The 16,511-nt window shown below is 34.2% G+C and overlaps 1 protein-coding gene across 3 annotated transcripts in view; it reads right to left on the minus strand.

Annotated features, from left to right (window-relative positions):
• Positions 1 to 390: 390 nt before the first annotated feature.
• The window catches only part of LOC108052917 (paired box protein Pax-6), a 32,423-nt gene continuing 16,302 nt past the window's right edge, over positions 391 to 16,511 (minus strand). For 2 of the 3 annotated variants that reach the window (XM_044460668.1, XM_044460670.1), the window contains 6 exons: positions 9,570 to 9,746; positions 8,358 to 8,440; positions 3,533 to 3,787; positions 3,325 to 3,473; positions 2,749 to 2,951; positions 391 to 2,694 (listed from right to left, as the gene is read on the minus strand). In XM_044460668.1, coding sequence (XP_044316603.1) covers positions 2,600 to 2,694; positions 2,749 to 2,951; positions 3,325 to 3,473; positions 3,533 to 3,787; positions 8,358 to 8,440; positions 9,570 to 9,746 — 962 coding nt within the window. In that variant the 3' untranslated portion in view covers positions 391 to 2,599. The remainder of the gene's footprint in view (positions 2,695 to 2,748; positions 2,952 to 3,324; positions 3,474 to 3,532; positions 3,788 to 8,357; positions 8,441 to 9,569; positions 9,747 to 16,511) is intronic. The other variant, XM_044460669.1, reaches the window with a different exon arrangement.

The raw sequence follows: 16,511 nt of genomic DNA on the forward strand, positions 1-16,511 counted from the left end.
ACCCTTTTACTCTACGAGTAACGGGTATAAATATCAAAGTTATGGCATTTCCAATCGTTGAGTTATATGGCAGCTATAGGATACAGTTGGCTGATCCTTATGAAATTTGGTAGATTGGCTAATCTATCCGGCCAAATATAAAACCCATAGAAAATAGCAACATCCTAACTTTACAAACACCAAAGTTATGGCATTTCCAAACAATCAGTTATACATGTGAAATGTGAAAAGTGAAAAGATAATTAACTCTTTTTAATTTCCCTGAAGAAAACACATCTGTCCATGCTTTTTCTGCGGGTACAAACTCGTTGTAAACCTTGGTTTAGTTATTAATTTATTTTCAGTCTTCTGGCAAAATTCGGAGAATAAGGAATAAATGGAGAACAGAAGTACATTGATTTACGATTTTATTAAACCTTTCTTAAGAACATCCGACTTAATGTTTATTCTGAAATGTTACATTTATTTGTTTTTAAATATAAATTTGAACCATACATTATATATTTACGACTTTTATTATATAAACCTGAAGGCTCTTTTTGGGGAGGTGTGTTTATCTGTATGAGATGTAGGTGTATTTCCTTAACTGGAATCAAGTTCGTTGCAATACTCTTCGATCTTACGTTGTTATAAGTAATAGTGCAGTAACTAAAGTTTTCTTATACAAATGGTATTTTACTATATATAGGAATAAATAATATTCTAAAATTACTCGAAGCAAACATTTTTCTGAAATCTATAATTATGTAAATTTGTTGATAGACGCGTTTGTAGAAAATTAAATATAATTCCAAAATATTAAAATATCCAGGAGGCTTGAAGTTTTTTGAGTTTTTAGAGTAATAAGAAATTAATATTACTTTGGTGAAGTTTGTTAAAATTGGAAATAATGTTTAATACCCATGTGTTTTTACTTATTTACAATATAGATAAATATTTTCATCTGCATTTATGCTAATGTATTACGATCTCTCAATATAGGCTATTTTTATACACTTGCAGTTTTATAATTTATGTCCTATTTTTTTAAGGCAGCAAAGAATATGAGTTCCTTTTAAAGTATACATATTTTAAATTATTTTCACTTGGCTAGTCTATTTTGACATCTTCATCAAAAGAAGCATTGGATTTAATTTTGTTTAATTTTTTAACTGCGTTGTTTTTAGTCCGTCGTTGAGTTTAAAATTTTGAAGGAATATATTTGATGGCTGCCTTATTGCCTGGTTCATTTTGCTATAGCTGCAAGAGTATAAAACATCAGCTCAACAAAGAAGATTTTTTTTTGATGAAACAACATCGTAAAGATTAATAAAATATATCATAATTAAATATATGTGTATCAGATTTATAATTTTTTTTAAATAAAATTGTTTAAAGGGTGAGCCAAAATAATAATATATTTAAGCATTGAACTGTCCGTATCCGCTTGGACGTTTATTTGTGCTATTTTTACCGATAACTCAGTTTGGATAGTAATAACACTATTGCACAGTAAACTAAGTTGCGATGAATATATTAAATATGTTTAATATACCCTTAACATAGTTTTAGAAATTAAGAGCTGTCCCTGACTTATTTTTTGATCTTTTAAAATTATTCTGTTTTTTTACTCTGTTCGTATAAAAGAATGTAGCTGCATATAAAATAATTGTATTCTTGATTATCTTTTTTATTACCATGTCGAAATCTCACATCCAATTTATAACGATTAAAAAATGTTCTGTAAAAGGCTTAGATTTGCTCTTTGTCTTAAGTTAATGTGGTCCAATTATTATCAAACTGAGTACATAGTCCTATAGATGTAATTGTTTACTTAACAAAAACAAGGAAAAATGTTTTAAGTTTAGCTTCCTGACGTAAGATACGCGTGACTTGTGGTATCTTTATTTCAAACGGTTTGATTGTCTAAATTTTTGAAATGAGAAATAGCAAAACAACTAGAAAAGATACCAGTTTGCATCGAAACATACAGCCAGGCAGCTGGTATATATACGTCCATTGCATGTCACATTCTTTTAATAAAGGGAAAAAATAGCGATACAAAATTTTAGCAGATACGGAGAAAAAAAATTTGGTTTTGGCTTAGTTAAAGATGTAAAAGAGGTACAAAGACAACTTGAATTTTTATTTGCTCAGTAACAACAGTATCATTAAAAAATTAATATAATTTAAACGATTTTGCACTCCATGTAGTCTATAAAAACGCATTTTTTTAAAAATGTTCAGCTGAATAGCGCCTTTCGTAATTGTAATCAAAGCCGGTATGGTTCGACTTGTGAACTCTTTAAATAATATGAAAATCCCGATGGTAGCTAGCCTTTGGGCTACCAAAAAATTCAAATTTAGTTGAATTACGTGGTGATATGGGAACTATAGAACCGTGGACAACATCTACATCCTTCCCCTCTCCCACGTTCATTTTTAAATATCTTGATGTGTTCATCAAACTAGGTGGGTTTTTGTTGCTATTTGTAGTTTGCATGCTATCAACTGAATGCCCTTTTTGGTGTTGATGCTTTTCCTCAGCTGCATGTGCGGCAGCAATTGCAGCGGCAGTCGCCTTCGACAGAATATCTGATGGCAAATTAAAAATTGACGATCACTGGAGACGTGGCCAGTAATTACTTCCCGTCAGGTCAGATACATTTTGCGTGGAAATCTGCACAGGCACCGAAACGCCTGCGGAAATGACACCTGCAAAAGGTTTACTATTATAATACTCGATTCAATAACGATTCACAACCATACCTGTATTTGATGATGGCATTGGAGAACTGTTCGCATAAACACCATGCTGAGGTGGCTGTTGGTGCGCAGCTGCTGGATTGCAGGCTGTGTTTCGGTGGTGGGGTGGTACATACGGAGATCCTAGTGATAAGGGATCGTGAAACATGTAGGGATAGGCGTCTCGCTGTTGTAAGCACGACGGCGTCATCGATCCTAATGATGAGCTGTTGCATAGCCAAGCACATTAGAAATATATTAGATAAACATACATGTCTTAATATTATTTTATGATTATTAAAACTAAGCACCAAGGTCGGGAACAAATGAGTACTAAACATTCCTATAACACGAAGTTTGCTTCCTTTCTTGTTTTCTTTCGATTGCTCCTATGGAAGCTATATGATATATTCCGATATAGTCCGATCCAGCTCGTTCCGACTTATTAACTAACTGCAATAGGAAGAGAACTTTTAGGAAAGTTTAAAACTGGGGGTCTAGTTTGCGTAGAAACGGACGGACAGACGGACGGTCGGACTGACGGACGGGGTAGAAAAACAACGAAGAGGCACAAACAATAAATCATTTTCGGAAACCTACTTGTAATTTTCAGCCATAGTTGCTATAGGTTGCGGGATGGATGAGTACATGGTGTTGAATCCAGTGTTTAGGGGTAACCGCGGTGCGACTGCCTGGAGCGGTGGACTTTCAGAGCTCGTGTGCGCAGCATTTGCGTCTCCGCCTAGAACCTGTTAAACATAATTTTTGCAAATGAAAAATCATTTTAATCAACAATTAAATTTCTTACAGTTGATCCATTCGGTGTCTCGGGTAAACTATTGCTAATTATAGCCGATGAAGCTCTTTCCGACACGTTGATTGCTGAGCTGGCGATGCCGGGAGTCGAGTTATTCGACGTGGCAACGGAAGAAGATGCAGCTGCTCCTGAAGGATTGTTAGCTGTGCTGGCTCGACCACTTCCGCCTACGTTATCCGCCGACCGTCTTTGAGTGCGCATTTTTTCTTCCCGGCGCCATTTGGCCCGTCGGTTTGAGAACCAAACCTAATTAAAATAATCCATAAACAAATTAATAAAAGCCTTTAACTGAGCTTTAATTTTGGGATGCAACAGAAAAACTTATTAAACTAAAAAAGGTGGTCACAAAAATAGAAATAAATAAGAAAAATATTGTTAAATACTAGGATCTGTAGACCATGATGTCTCGATTAGTAAATTCCTAAATGTAATCATTTCTGCAATTAGTGACACTTTGTATTCAAAAGATAAATGTGTTGGTTTGTTGTTTTTAAGCTTGGAATTTATTTCATTTCTTTTCATTTTATTTTCTGCAATAAGAAAAGGAAACACTCTTGATTTTAATTTTTTATGACAATATAACTGCCATGTAACTGAACGATCGAAAATGCCATAACATTAATGTTTTTATACCCTTTCAGACGGTATTATAATTTTGGTCAAAAGTGTGCAACGCAGTGAAGGAGACATCTCCGACCCTATAGAGTATATATATTCTTGATTAGAATCGCGTCCTGAGTTGATATAAGCATGTCCTTCTGTCTGTTTCTACGCAAACTAGTCTCTCAGTTTTAAAGATATCGAATTGAAACTTTGCACACACCCTTCGTTCATTTGCACGCATATATCCCATACCCGCCATATAACTGAACGATTGGAAATGCCATAACTTTGGTGTTTTTAAAGTTAGGAAGTTGAGATTTTGTATCGGTTTTATTTTTGGCCAACCAATATACTTTTCAGAACATTCTGCTTTTATGTTAATTTTTTTTGTTCTTTGGGATTTGTAATATTTAAATATAATGGAATTACGGTTTTAAAGCTTCATTGTTTTTAGTAATATAGGCGTAGAAATCGAAATGTAGTTGATTTGTAATAACTGCAAGGGTATATAAATTTCGGATTGCCGAAGTTTGCTTCCTTTCTTGTTATTAATCAAAAATTAATGTCCAATAAATAATAATGGTTTTAATTTTTAATCCTGAAATAATTGTAATCGCTAAAAGAATAGAAAATATAAAAAAGCATGTAGCTTTTATGTTAAAATTATACTGTAAAACTCTAAATGGTTTCCAATAAACAAATATGTGTATGTGTTTTGTATGTTCTATGGGAGCCATATGATATAGTATACCGATCCGGGCCGCTTGGACTTATATACCAGCTGCAGCAGAAAGAAGTTTCATCCAAAAAGCTTTAAACTAAGAGACTAGTTTGCGTAGAAATGGATAGTCGGAAATGTGTTGACTGAAATTATAATACCCTCTGCAAGAGTATAAAACTATTAAAACTATCCGGATTGTTCCTATGCTAAAAAAAATCCCAAATGTAATCTTAAAAAAAAACCAAATCAGTAAAGCAATTTACATTTTAATTATTTTTACCATATTTTATTTTTGATCCGCTCGTGTATACTGGGCATGGTTGATTTTATCAATCAAGTGATTCGGGAAAGGTAAAGTGTATATTAAAAGCAAAATTTGTTATTAACAATAAAACACTCACAGTCTAATGAACCTATTACTTTGGTCACGCAATCGAGTTTGAAACGACAGACACCCTTTGTATGCGGTTTTTTGCAACATCACAGAGATGGAATAAAGCAAACAGAAACTTCACCGTGAAGACAAAGGGGTGAAAACGGATTACAATACTTTTATACTTTAATATTTTTTCACAATGACATTTATTGCTCAGCGTTATTGTTACGGCTCCCACTCCAGCTGACAAGTTTCCCCGTTGAGTCCTTGAGACTTCGTATATTTGAACTCGCCCCCGTCATAACTACTCAATGAGAAAAATAGCAAGGAGTTTCAAGTATTTTTACAGTCAAATTGTTTTTATTCACTTAAACAAATAATCAAGAGCGTAACGATGAATATTTCAGCTCACTCTGACGACAAAACATTTGTTATATTCGGCACAGTAGCAATAGGGGTGAATAGAAAGTTCGAGGGATGAGTTCTAAATCGTCCGTTCCACGGCTTACATTTGACTCCTGGAGTTAAAATGCTTCGCAATTACATTACAAAATGCAGTTACGAAAATCACGCACCGAAAAAAATCATTACACTAGGCAAAAATAGTCGTGAAACAAGAAAGGAAAGCTAACTTCGGGTGGAGCCGAAGTTGATATCAACTTATCAAATTTAAACATTCGTTTTTTTTGGGCCTGGCTTAAAAAGACGGCAATAAGATGTTGTACTCATGACAGTTTTGACCAAATGTGTAAACAATCCAAGTGAGGAAATAGTTCCAATATAAAAGAATATATGTATCTAACATTTAAACAAGAAAGAAAAGCTAACTTCGGGCGGAGCCGAAGTTGATATACCCTTGCAGAATATTCTGTAAATTATATTCTCCAAAATTATTTATATGATGCATTCTTAATACTCATAAAAAATCCCAACTTCCTAACTTTAAAAACACCAAAGTTATGTCATTTCCAATCGTTCAGTTATATGGCAGCTATAGGATATAGTCGGCCGATCCTTATGAAATTTGGCAGGTCGGATTGATTGGCCAAAAATAAAACCCATAGATAATCCCAACTTCCTAACTTTACAAACACCAAGTTATGGCATTTCCGATCAATCAGTTATATGGCAGCTATAGGATATAGTCGTCCGATCCTTATGAAATTTGGTAAGTCAGACTGATTAGCCAAAAATAAAACCCATAGAACTTCCTAACTTGCTAACTTGAAAAACACCAAAGTTATGGCATTTCCGATCGTTCAGTTATATGGCAGCTATATGATATAGTGGCCCGATCCGGCTCGTTCCGACTTATATACTACCTGCAATAGAAAGACAACTTTTGGGAAAGTTTCAAGCAGATAGCTTTAAAACTGAGTTACTAGTTTGCGTAGAAACAGACGGACGGACAGACGGACGGACAGACGGACGGACAGACGGACATGGCTTGATCGACTCTGCTGGTGATGCTGATCAAGAATATATATACTTTATAGGGTCGGAAATGTCTCCTTCACTGCGTTGCAAACTTTTGACTGAAATTATAATACCCTCTGCAAGGGTATAAAAAGGAATACAAATAAAGTAAAAATGTTTACTGCAGTTCTCAGAAAAAAGTATAAGTTGAATATAAAACAAGAGAGAACGCTATAGTCGGGTGCCCCGACTATCAGATACCCGTTACTCAGGTAAAGGGAGTGCGAGGGAGATGGAGATAGAAACTTTGATCACGCATAACTTTTTAACGAATGGTCCGATTTGAAAATTTTCTTCTACATTTCGATAGGTATTGATAAACACAATAAAACTGCATTTTTACTTTTCCGAAATATTTAAATTTTTAAAATCGTATATAAGCGATTGTGGGCGTTAAAGGGGGCGTGGCACCTTTTTGAAACAAACTTGCGCTGCGTAGGAACTCCTAGAATCTGCATACAAAATGGCAATCTTCTAGCTTTTATAGTTTCCGAGATCTCAGCGTTCATACGGACGGACAGACAGACGGACAGACGGACATGGCTATATCGACTCGGCTAGTGACCCTGATCAAGAATATATATACTTTATAGGGTCGGAAACGCTTCCTTCTAGCTGTTACATACTTTTGCACGAATACAATATACCCTTTACTCTACGAGTAACGGGTATAACAAGAGAGAACGCTATAGTCGGGTGCCCCGACTATCAGATACCCGTTACTCAGGTAAAGGGAGTGCGAGGGAGATGGAGATAGAAACTTTGATCACGCATAACTTTTTAACGAATGGTCCGATTTGAAAAATTTCTTCTACATTTCGATAGGTATTGATAAACTCAATAAAACTGCATTTTTACTTTTCCGAAATATTTAAATTTTTAAAATCGTATATAAGCGATTGTGGGCGTTAAAGGGGGCGTGGCACCTTTTTGAAACAAACTTGCGCTGCGTAGGAACTCCTAGAATCTGCATGCAAAATGCCAATCTTCTAGCTTTTATAGTTTCCGAGATCTCAGCGTTCATACGGACAGACAGACAGACAGACGGACAGACAGACGGACAGACGGACATGGCTATATCGACTCGGCTAGTGACCCTGATCAAGAATATATATACTTTATAGGGTCGGAAACGCTTCCTTCTAGCTGTTACATACTTTTGCACGAATACAATATACCCTTTTACTCTACGAGTAACGGGTATAATTACAAGTTCGTTGATTACTTTCCATTATAAAATCCATTTTATCAAATATAATTTGATTTCAATTCTTTTTGTTTTTAATCCTTTTCTAATCCCCTTTTTTTACAGTACAAAAATTGATGTGGAACATTTGGAATTTTCCAAATTGCTCAACCTAATTTTAAGTGTTAGAAATGACTTTTGGACATTGTTTATGGTTCTTTAAGTTAAGTCACGTGATTTTTGCACCTCAGTATTTTTATTTAATTTTTTTTAATTCTTATCGAACTCGAGGAAAGTGTCGAACACGCTTTTTTAATTTCTAAGATTTAGTTTAAAATTTAAAACAGGTTAAAACTTATTAAACATTTTAAAAAATTACCAAAAAATTATGAAAATAAAGTTCACAAAAAAGGGCTACAAACAGAATATAATTAAACAAAACTGAAAGACAAACCTGAATACGTGCCTCTGGCAAACCAATTTTATCTGCAAGTCTTTCTCGCGCAAAAACATCCGGATAATGTGTTCTTTCAAATTCTGTAATGTAGGCCAAATAAAGATACAGATACAAGTTTTATTTAAATCAAGTATATTTAATACCAAAATGGGCTGTTAAGGTGTTGACACATTTCGTTCCCTTGTCTAATATGCTTAAGTTAAATGTTATTGATTAGTTTTATATATTACTGTTGGTTTTATGTTTAAAACATATATGATAAATCGAGATTTTAATATTTTTTTCCGCTTCAAATTGTATTAATAAATCGAATATGGAAGATGTTGGATACCACGATTATGAAAAACCTTGTTTTCAATTTATGAGTTGGAAAAATAATTTTTTTAGATATAATTAGGCTTTGTTCGCTTGTCTACTGTCTATAGAAAATAATATGAACAGCAAAAGACACGGGTTTCACCCATTAATAACAAGAAAGAATATTTTGCAAGTTCTTCAACAAGTTTTCTTTCTTTTACAGGTAAGGTATAAAAGTCGGAACGGGGCTAGATCGGCGTACTATATCATTTAAGTCCCATAGAAACAATCAAGTAAAAAGGAAAATAAAATTACAACTTAATTGATTCCCTATACTCCGAGATATGGTAATTTTTAACGATTTCAGAATTACGGGTTTTCTTTAATGAAATTCGAACGACAATATCCTATAGCTTGCATGGAAGCGATCGGAAAATCGAAATAATTTTTGTAAAAGCTACAGGGTATTTAAACTTCGGCTTGCCGAAGATTCCTTTCCTTCTTGTTATTAATATTTTTTATCTGCACCTTTTTTTGAATTCTGGTTCTGTTTAAGAACCTAGTGATATATCAATTTGATATTCACTAAGCTGGTTGGCTACAAATATTGTAAATGATTTTGAATTAATAAAAATAGCACATGTATTTTTTGTATCAAAACAAATATGGGCGACAGGAAATAAGAAATCATTTTGAGACCATGAAGGAAACTAATATTCGTTTCAAAAAGAAGCACTCTAATTTTCCAGATTCCCTAATTAAAAAAAAATAAGGTGTAACACCCAAATTTAATCTTAAGGTATCTCAAAGTCGTGGCACTTGATATAAAAATATAGTTTAGTTACTAGTATCGACAACCAGAGCCAAGCTAAATGCACTTTGGTATTAAAACCTGATTTAAATATAAATTACCTTTTTCGAGACTTTCAATCTGCTCATTAGAAAATGAAGTACGATTGCGCTGCAATTTCCTTTTCAGCCGCAAACGCATTTGTGAGTCTTCGTCTCCAGATGAATTATGTTCCGAGTTGCCATCCGATGTACTATCGTGAGAGTTTGGATGCGAAACGTCGGCTGAGTATTGTAAGTCTAAAACGAATATAAAAAATAACCACATGAAAATATATTATAGAATGTGAATCACGATCTGGAAAAAAAACATACACTAAAGAGATTCAATCAATCAATGAGAACTTAATATCTTATTATTCTTGATCAGCCCGAAGTTAGCTTTCCTTTCTTGTTATACCCTTGCAGAGGGTATTATAATTTTGGTCAGAAGTTTGTAACGCAGTGAAGGAGACGTTTCCGACCCTATAAAGTATATATATTCTTGATCAGGATCAATAGGGGAGTCGATATAGCCATGTCCGTCTGTCCGTCCGTCCGTCTGTCCGTCTGTCCGTCTGTCTGTCTGTTTCAATACCGTTTGCGAGCTCAGTTTAAAAGCTAGCGATCTGAAACTTTCACACTCGTCCTAAAACAAGTGTACGCAGATCAAGTTTGAAAACCGTCCCGATCGGATGTCTATATCCTATAGCTCCCATAGGAACAATCGGATATAACTTGCAAGAATGGAAGATATTTCGCGCAGTGTAAAAGCTATTGACATAAATCTTTCCAAATCGTATTTTTTTATGCGTACCTTGATCAGGGTAAAAGCGCGTGACGATCGGACGTCTATATCCTATAGCTCCCATAGGAACAAAAGGGTAAAATCGGCTAAAATTTAATGATTTTTAGGATATTTCGCGCAGTATACAAGCTATTGACATGAATCTTTCCAAATTGTATTTTTTTATGCATACATTGATCAAGGTGAAGGCGCGTGCCGATCGGACGTCTATATCCTGTAGCCCCCATAGGAACAATAGGGTGAAATCGGTCCAAATTTGATGATTATCAGAATATTTCGCGAAGTGTGTAGCTACTATCATAAATTTTTTCAATTCTTATTTATTTACGCATATCTTGATTAGGGTAAAAGCGCTTGCCGCTCGGAAGTCTATATCTTAATGGAGATAGGAAAAATTAATTAATTAATTTTAAGGCTGAGAAAGTATCCCTTTTTTATACCCTTGCAGAGGGTATTATAATTTTGGTCAGAAGTTTGTAACGCAGTGAAGGAGACGTTTCCGACCCCATAAAGTATATATATTCTTGATCAGGATCAATAGGGGAGTCGATATAGCCATGTCCGTCTGTCCGTCTGTCCGTCTGTTTCAATACCGTTTGCGAGCTCAGTTTAAAAGCTAGCGATCTGAAACTTTCACAATCGTCCTAAAACATGTGTACGCAGATCAAGTTTGAAAATCGCCCCGATCGGACGTCTATATCCTATAGCTCCCATAGGAACAATTGGATATATCTTGCAAGAATTTATGATATTTCGCGCAGTGTAAAAGCTATTGACATTAATCTTTACAAATCGTATTTTTTATGCATACCTTGATCAGGGTAAAAGCGCGTGGCGATCGGACGTCTATATCCTATAGCTCCCATAGGAACAACAGGGTAAAATCGGTTAAAATTTAATGATTTTTAGGATATTTCGCGCAGTGTAAAAGCTATTGACATAAATCTTTCCAAATCTTATTTTTTTATGCGTACCTTGATCAGGGTAAAAGCGCGTGACGATCGGACGTCTATATCTTATAGCTCCCATAGGAACAATAGGGTAAAATCGGTCCAAATTTGATGTTTTTCAGAATATTTCGCGATGTGTAAAAGCTATTGCTGTACATTTTTTCAAATCGTATTTTTTTATGCATTCCTTCATCAAGGTAAAAGCGCGTGCTGATCGGACGTCTATATCCTATAGCTCCCATAGGAACAATACGGTGAAATCGGTCAAAATTTCATATTTTTTAGAATATTTCGCGCAGTGTATAAGCTATTGACATACATTTTTCAAAGTCTTATTTATTTACGCATATCTGGATTAGGGTAAAAGCGCTTGCCGATCGGACGTCTATTTCTTATAGCTTCCGTAGGAAAAATAGTTAAAGGCTGCGAAAGTATCCCTTTTTTTCTATTTTTATATGACATTTTTGCAGTATAAAAGCAATTGACATTACACGATGCAAATCTAGTTTATTTATGTATACCTTATTCCTTTCGCTACTTTTTCAGTTTTAGCAATTTCGGCAAAGTCTGCAAGGGTATTAAAACTTCGGCTTGCCGAAGTTAGCTTCCGTCCTCGTTTGTTATAATTTTAAGTCAAATCTGAAACAGCAAAGGACATATTTAAAACCATTTATTTTTATTTTTACTGATATAGGCATAGAAATCGATTTTAGGCATAGAAATCGAAATTTAATCGAATTTAATAACTGCAAGGGTATATAAACTTTGGCTTTCCGAAGTCCTCCTCCTTTTTTGTTTTACTTTAATGTTAATTTGCAATCGATTTAGCCCTAAACAGGAGAACTAGATGCTGATAAGCTATATTTGGGATCAATATTTTCTACTATATATTACTTGAAGAAGACTTTTGAGTTAAGCCAAAATTTTTACAAAATCTTATGCTATCCAGAGGTTGTAGTGGAAACTTTCGTTTGCTTTATGTTTCTTTAAATATTTGTTTTTTGAATGATTAGTTTAAGTTGTAATCATGACAAAGGGACGACATAAGATTAAATTGAATGCATAAAGGGGACGGTGGATGTTTACTGGCAATGGAGACATATGTTAGCTCAATTTATTGATTGAAGAGAAAACAAAAACAATCCAAAGTATCTGAAGATGGAATAAAATAGCTGCTTCAATAAGACTTAATGGCAAATAACAAATGACCAACAAATTAACTATTTGTTTGTCCTGAGTTTGATCATCTGTGACAAAATACTTGCAATTGTGTGATTGCTAGGACTAAAGAGGGTTGAATTTTATTTAGCCGAGGCCCCTTTCTTTCAATGTAAACACATTCATACGAAACAAACACTGAAGAGGGCAATTTCAGCTTTGACAATATTACCCCTCCGCTTTGCAGTCAACTGAACTCGCAACTAGTTTTCTGTTAATCGCACTATGACCAGATCTGTGTCAATTGCTCTAGCAGTCTGTATAAGTTTTATCGGGTATAAGTTTTTCAAAAAATTACAATTTTTTTTAAAACCAAGCTTATTTATAAACAAGAAAGATATAGATGTCCGATTTTAATTTAATTAAAACCGTAATTCCATAGTATTTAAACATTACCAAATCCCAAAGAACAAAAATAGACGGCCGGACGGGCTGATCAAGAATATATGTACTTTATAGGGTCGGAAATGTCTCCTTCAGTATAAAGTATATATATTCTACTGCCATATAACTGAACGATCGGAAATAACTTAAGTGTTTTTGAAGTTAGGAAGTTGGGATTTGGTATGGGCTTTATTATTGACCAATCGATCCAACCTACCGAATTTCATAAGGATCGGCCGACTATATCCTATAGCTGCCATATAACTGAACGATCGGAAATTCCATAACTCTTGTGTTTTTATAGCCGTTACTCGTAGAGAAAAAAAAAATTTAATTTATATGTATTTGTTTCGTCAATACCTATCGATTGGCCTAATAAAAGTTTGCCACGCCCACTCTAACGCCCAAAAACCCATTAAACGCTTAAGCCTGGCTAGCGCCTACATTTCTACATGGGGTAGATGGCGCAATACAATAGCGCCATCTAACGGATGACTTTGGAACAGCTGGCCAAGGTGCTCAACAGAGTCAACGTTAATTCTCGATAAGGATTTCTATTAAAGGAAATTGCGATGGTTTTCATTTGTCAATACCGAACTATATCCCAAGAACTATGTAAATCAAATCAAGTTAGCCAAATTGGAGGTCTGAGTCAAACATTGGCGTATGTGTGTATGTATGTAAGCATACACATATGTATGTGTTTACATTGTACACAGTTGCAATTGCCCGGCAATTATAATATTAAGTTGTTTAGCTGAGTAACGGGTATCTAATAGTCGAGGCACTCGACTATAGCGTTCTCTCTTGTTAAAGTTAGGAAGTTGGGATTTTTTATGAGTATTAAGAAAGCATCATATGAATAATTTTGGAGAATATAATTTACAGAATATTCTGCAAGGGTATATCAACTTCGGCTCCGCCCGAAGTTAGCTTTCCTTTCTTGTTATTTATTTATTTCTCCAATTTTTCCTATGTGAGTTTAATGATATGTTCGTCCGTTCCGCCTTTTCCAAATTATAATAATAATACTAACTACAATAGAAAGAAGAATTTTGGGAAAGTCATATCCAAATAACTGAGATTCTAGTTTACATACAAATCTACTGGCTCTACTGGAGATGCACGAATTTATATACTTTATAGGGCCGGAAATGTCTCCTTCACTGCGTTGCAAACATTGAATTGAAATTAAATACCTCTGCTATCGTATAAAAATCATCCGATTTGTATATTGCATTTCAATATAATCTTGGAGCATGATGCCATATGGTCGTTATAGTGGGCGTATACAAATTTTAAAATTAAACTCTGGCTTTTATACTTTCCAAGATCTTCAGGTTCATACACCCAAAAAACGGGAAATTGTGCTTATTGGTAAACAAATATATAAATTTTTGCATTACTAAATATTCATTAAAATCAAAAAGGGCCAAAAGATTTAAATAAGTATATGCAGTGGGCAATAAAAGTGATGGCACATATATTAACATATTGACATATTTTAACTTTAAATTGCACTTAGAAGCTTATTTATCTTTTTAACGATGTAAAGTTTATTGATATGTGTAAATAAAACATTTTTAAACCAATAACTAAATAATTATACCCTTGCAGAGGGTATTATAATTTTGTTCAAAAGTGTGCAACGCAGTGAAGGAGACATCTCCGACCCTATAAAGTATATATATTCTTGATCAGGATCACCTCCTGAGTTGATATAGCCATCTCCGTCTGTCCGTCTGTCCGTCTGTCTGTCTGTCTGTCTGTCCGTCTGTCTGTCCGTCTGCTGTCCGTCTGTCTGTTTCTACGCAAACTAGTCTCTCAGTTTTAAAGCTATCGAGTTGAAACTTTGCACACAGCCTTCTTTCCTTTGCACGCAGTATATATGTCGGAACGGCCGGGATCGGCCGACTATATCTTATAGCTGCCATATAACTGATTGATCGGAAATGCCATAACTTTGGTGTTTGTAAAGTTAGGAAATTGGGATTTTCTATCGGTTTTATATTTGGCCAATCAATCCGACCTACCAAATTTCATAAGGATCGGCCGACTATATCTTATAGCTGCCATATAACTGATTGATCGGAAATGCCATAACTTTGGTGTTTGTAAAGTTAGGAAATTGGGATTTTCTATCGGTTTTATATTTGGCCAATCAATCCGACCTACCAAATTTCATAAGGATCGGCCGACTATATCCTATAGCCGCCATATAACTGATTGATCGGAAATGCCATAACTTTGGTGTTTGTAAAGTTAGGAAGTTGGAATTTGCTATGGGTTTTATATTTGGCCAATCAATCCGACCTACCAAATTTCATAAGGATCGGCCGACTATATCTTATAGCTGCCATATAACTGATTGATCGGAAATGCCATAACTTTGGTGTTTGTAAAGTTAGGAAATTGGGATTTTCTATCGGTTTTATATTTGGCCAATCAATCCGACCTACCAAATTTCATAAGGATCGGCCGACTATATCTTATAGCTGCCATATAACTGATTGATCGGAAATGCCATAACGTTGGTGTTTGTAAAGTTAGGAAATTGGGATTTTCTATCGGTTTTATATTTGGCCAATCAATCCGACCTACCAAATTTCATAAGGATCGGCCGACTATATCCTATAGCCGCCATATAACTGATTGATCGGAAATGCCATAACTTTGGTGTTTGTAAAGTTAGGAAATTGGGATTTTCTATCGGTTTTATATTTGGCCAATCAATCCGACCTACCAAATTTCATAAGGATCGGCCGACTATATCCTATAGCCGCCATATAACTGATTGATCTGAAATGCCATAACTTTGGTGTTTGTTAAGTTAGGAAGTTGGGATTTTCTATGGGTTTTATTTTTGGCCAAACAATCCGACCTACCAAAGTTCATAAGGATCGGCCGACTATATCTTATAGCTGCCATATAACTGAACGATTGGAAATGCTATAACTTTGGTGTTTTTAAAGTTAGGAAGTTGGGATTTTTTATGAGTATTAAGAATGCATCATATGAATAATTTTGGAGAATATAATTTACAGAGTATTCTGCAAGGGTATATCAACTTCGGCTCCGCCCGAAGTTAGCTTTCCTTTCTTGTTTTTTTTTGAATTTATTATGTTGTTAAAATTGTTCAAACTTAAAAAGAAAAAGTCCTCATTTTGCGCAATATTTACATGCATGTATCAATACCATTAAAACTCAACAAAATTTGATCGCTGAGTTACATTATTAATGCACTCCATATATATTTATTTATTTATTTTACTAACGAATGCCATTTATTAAATGTTAAAAATTAAAATTTAATTATTACAAGAAATTATCAATTTAAAAAATATTTAATTTTATTTGTATTTATAATATATACTTGATATATACGAATAATGGGTAAGAAAATCCATATTTTTTTGGAGAAATTTGTATACTATAAAAAATCAAATATTTATAATAAAACTCTGGGAAAATAGAACGTGTTTTAACGAAATAGTATGAAATAAATACTAACATGTCAGAAACATCATTTAATATATATACTTCATGCCGCTAGCATAGTATTTGTTAAACTAATTAGTAAAATTTGTAAACATAAATCGTATACTCGGAAGCAAAAAATTTCTAACTTTTAACGTTTTATTTTTATACTATCGAAGTTATTTATTT

The sequence above is a fragment of the Drosophila rhopaloa genome, unplaced genomic scaffold, assembly GCF_018152115.1.
Source record: "Drosophila rhopaloa isolate 14029-0021.01 unplaced genomic scaffold, ASM1815211v1 contig_203, whole genome shotgun sequence".
Classification (NCBI taxonomy): Eukaryota; Metazoa; Arthropoda; class Insecta; order Diptera; family Drosophilidae; genus Drosophila; species Drosophila rhopaloa.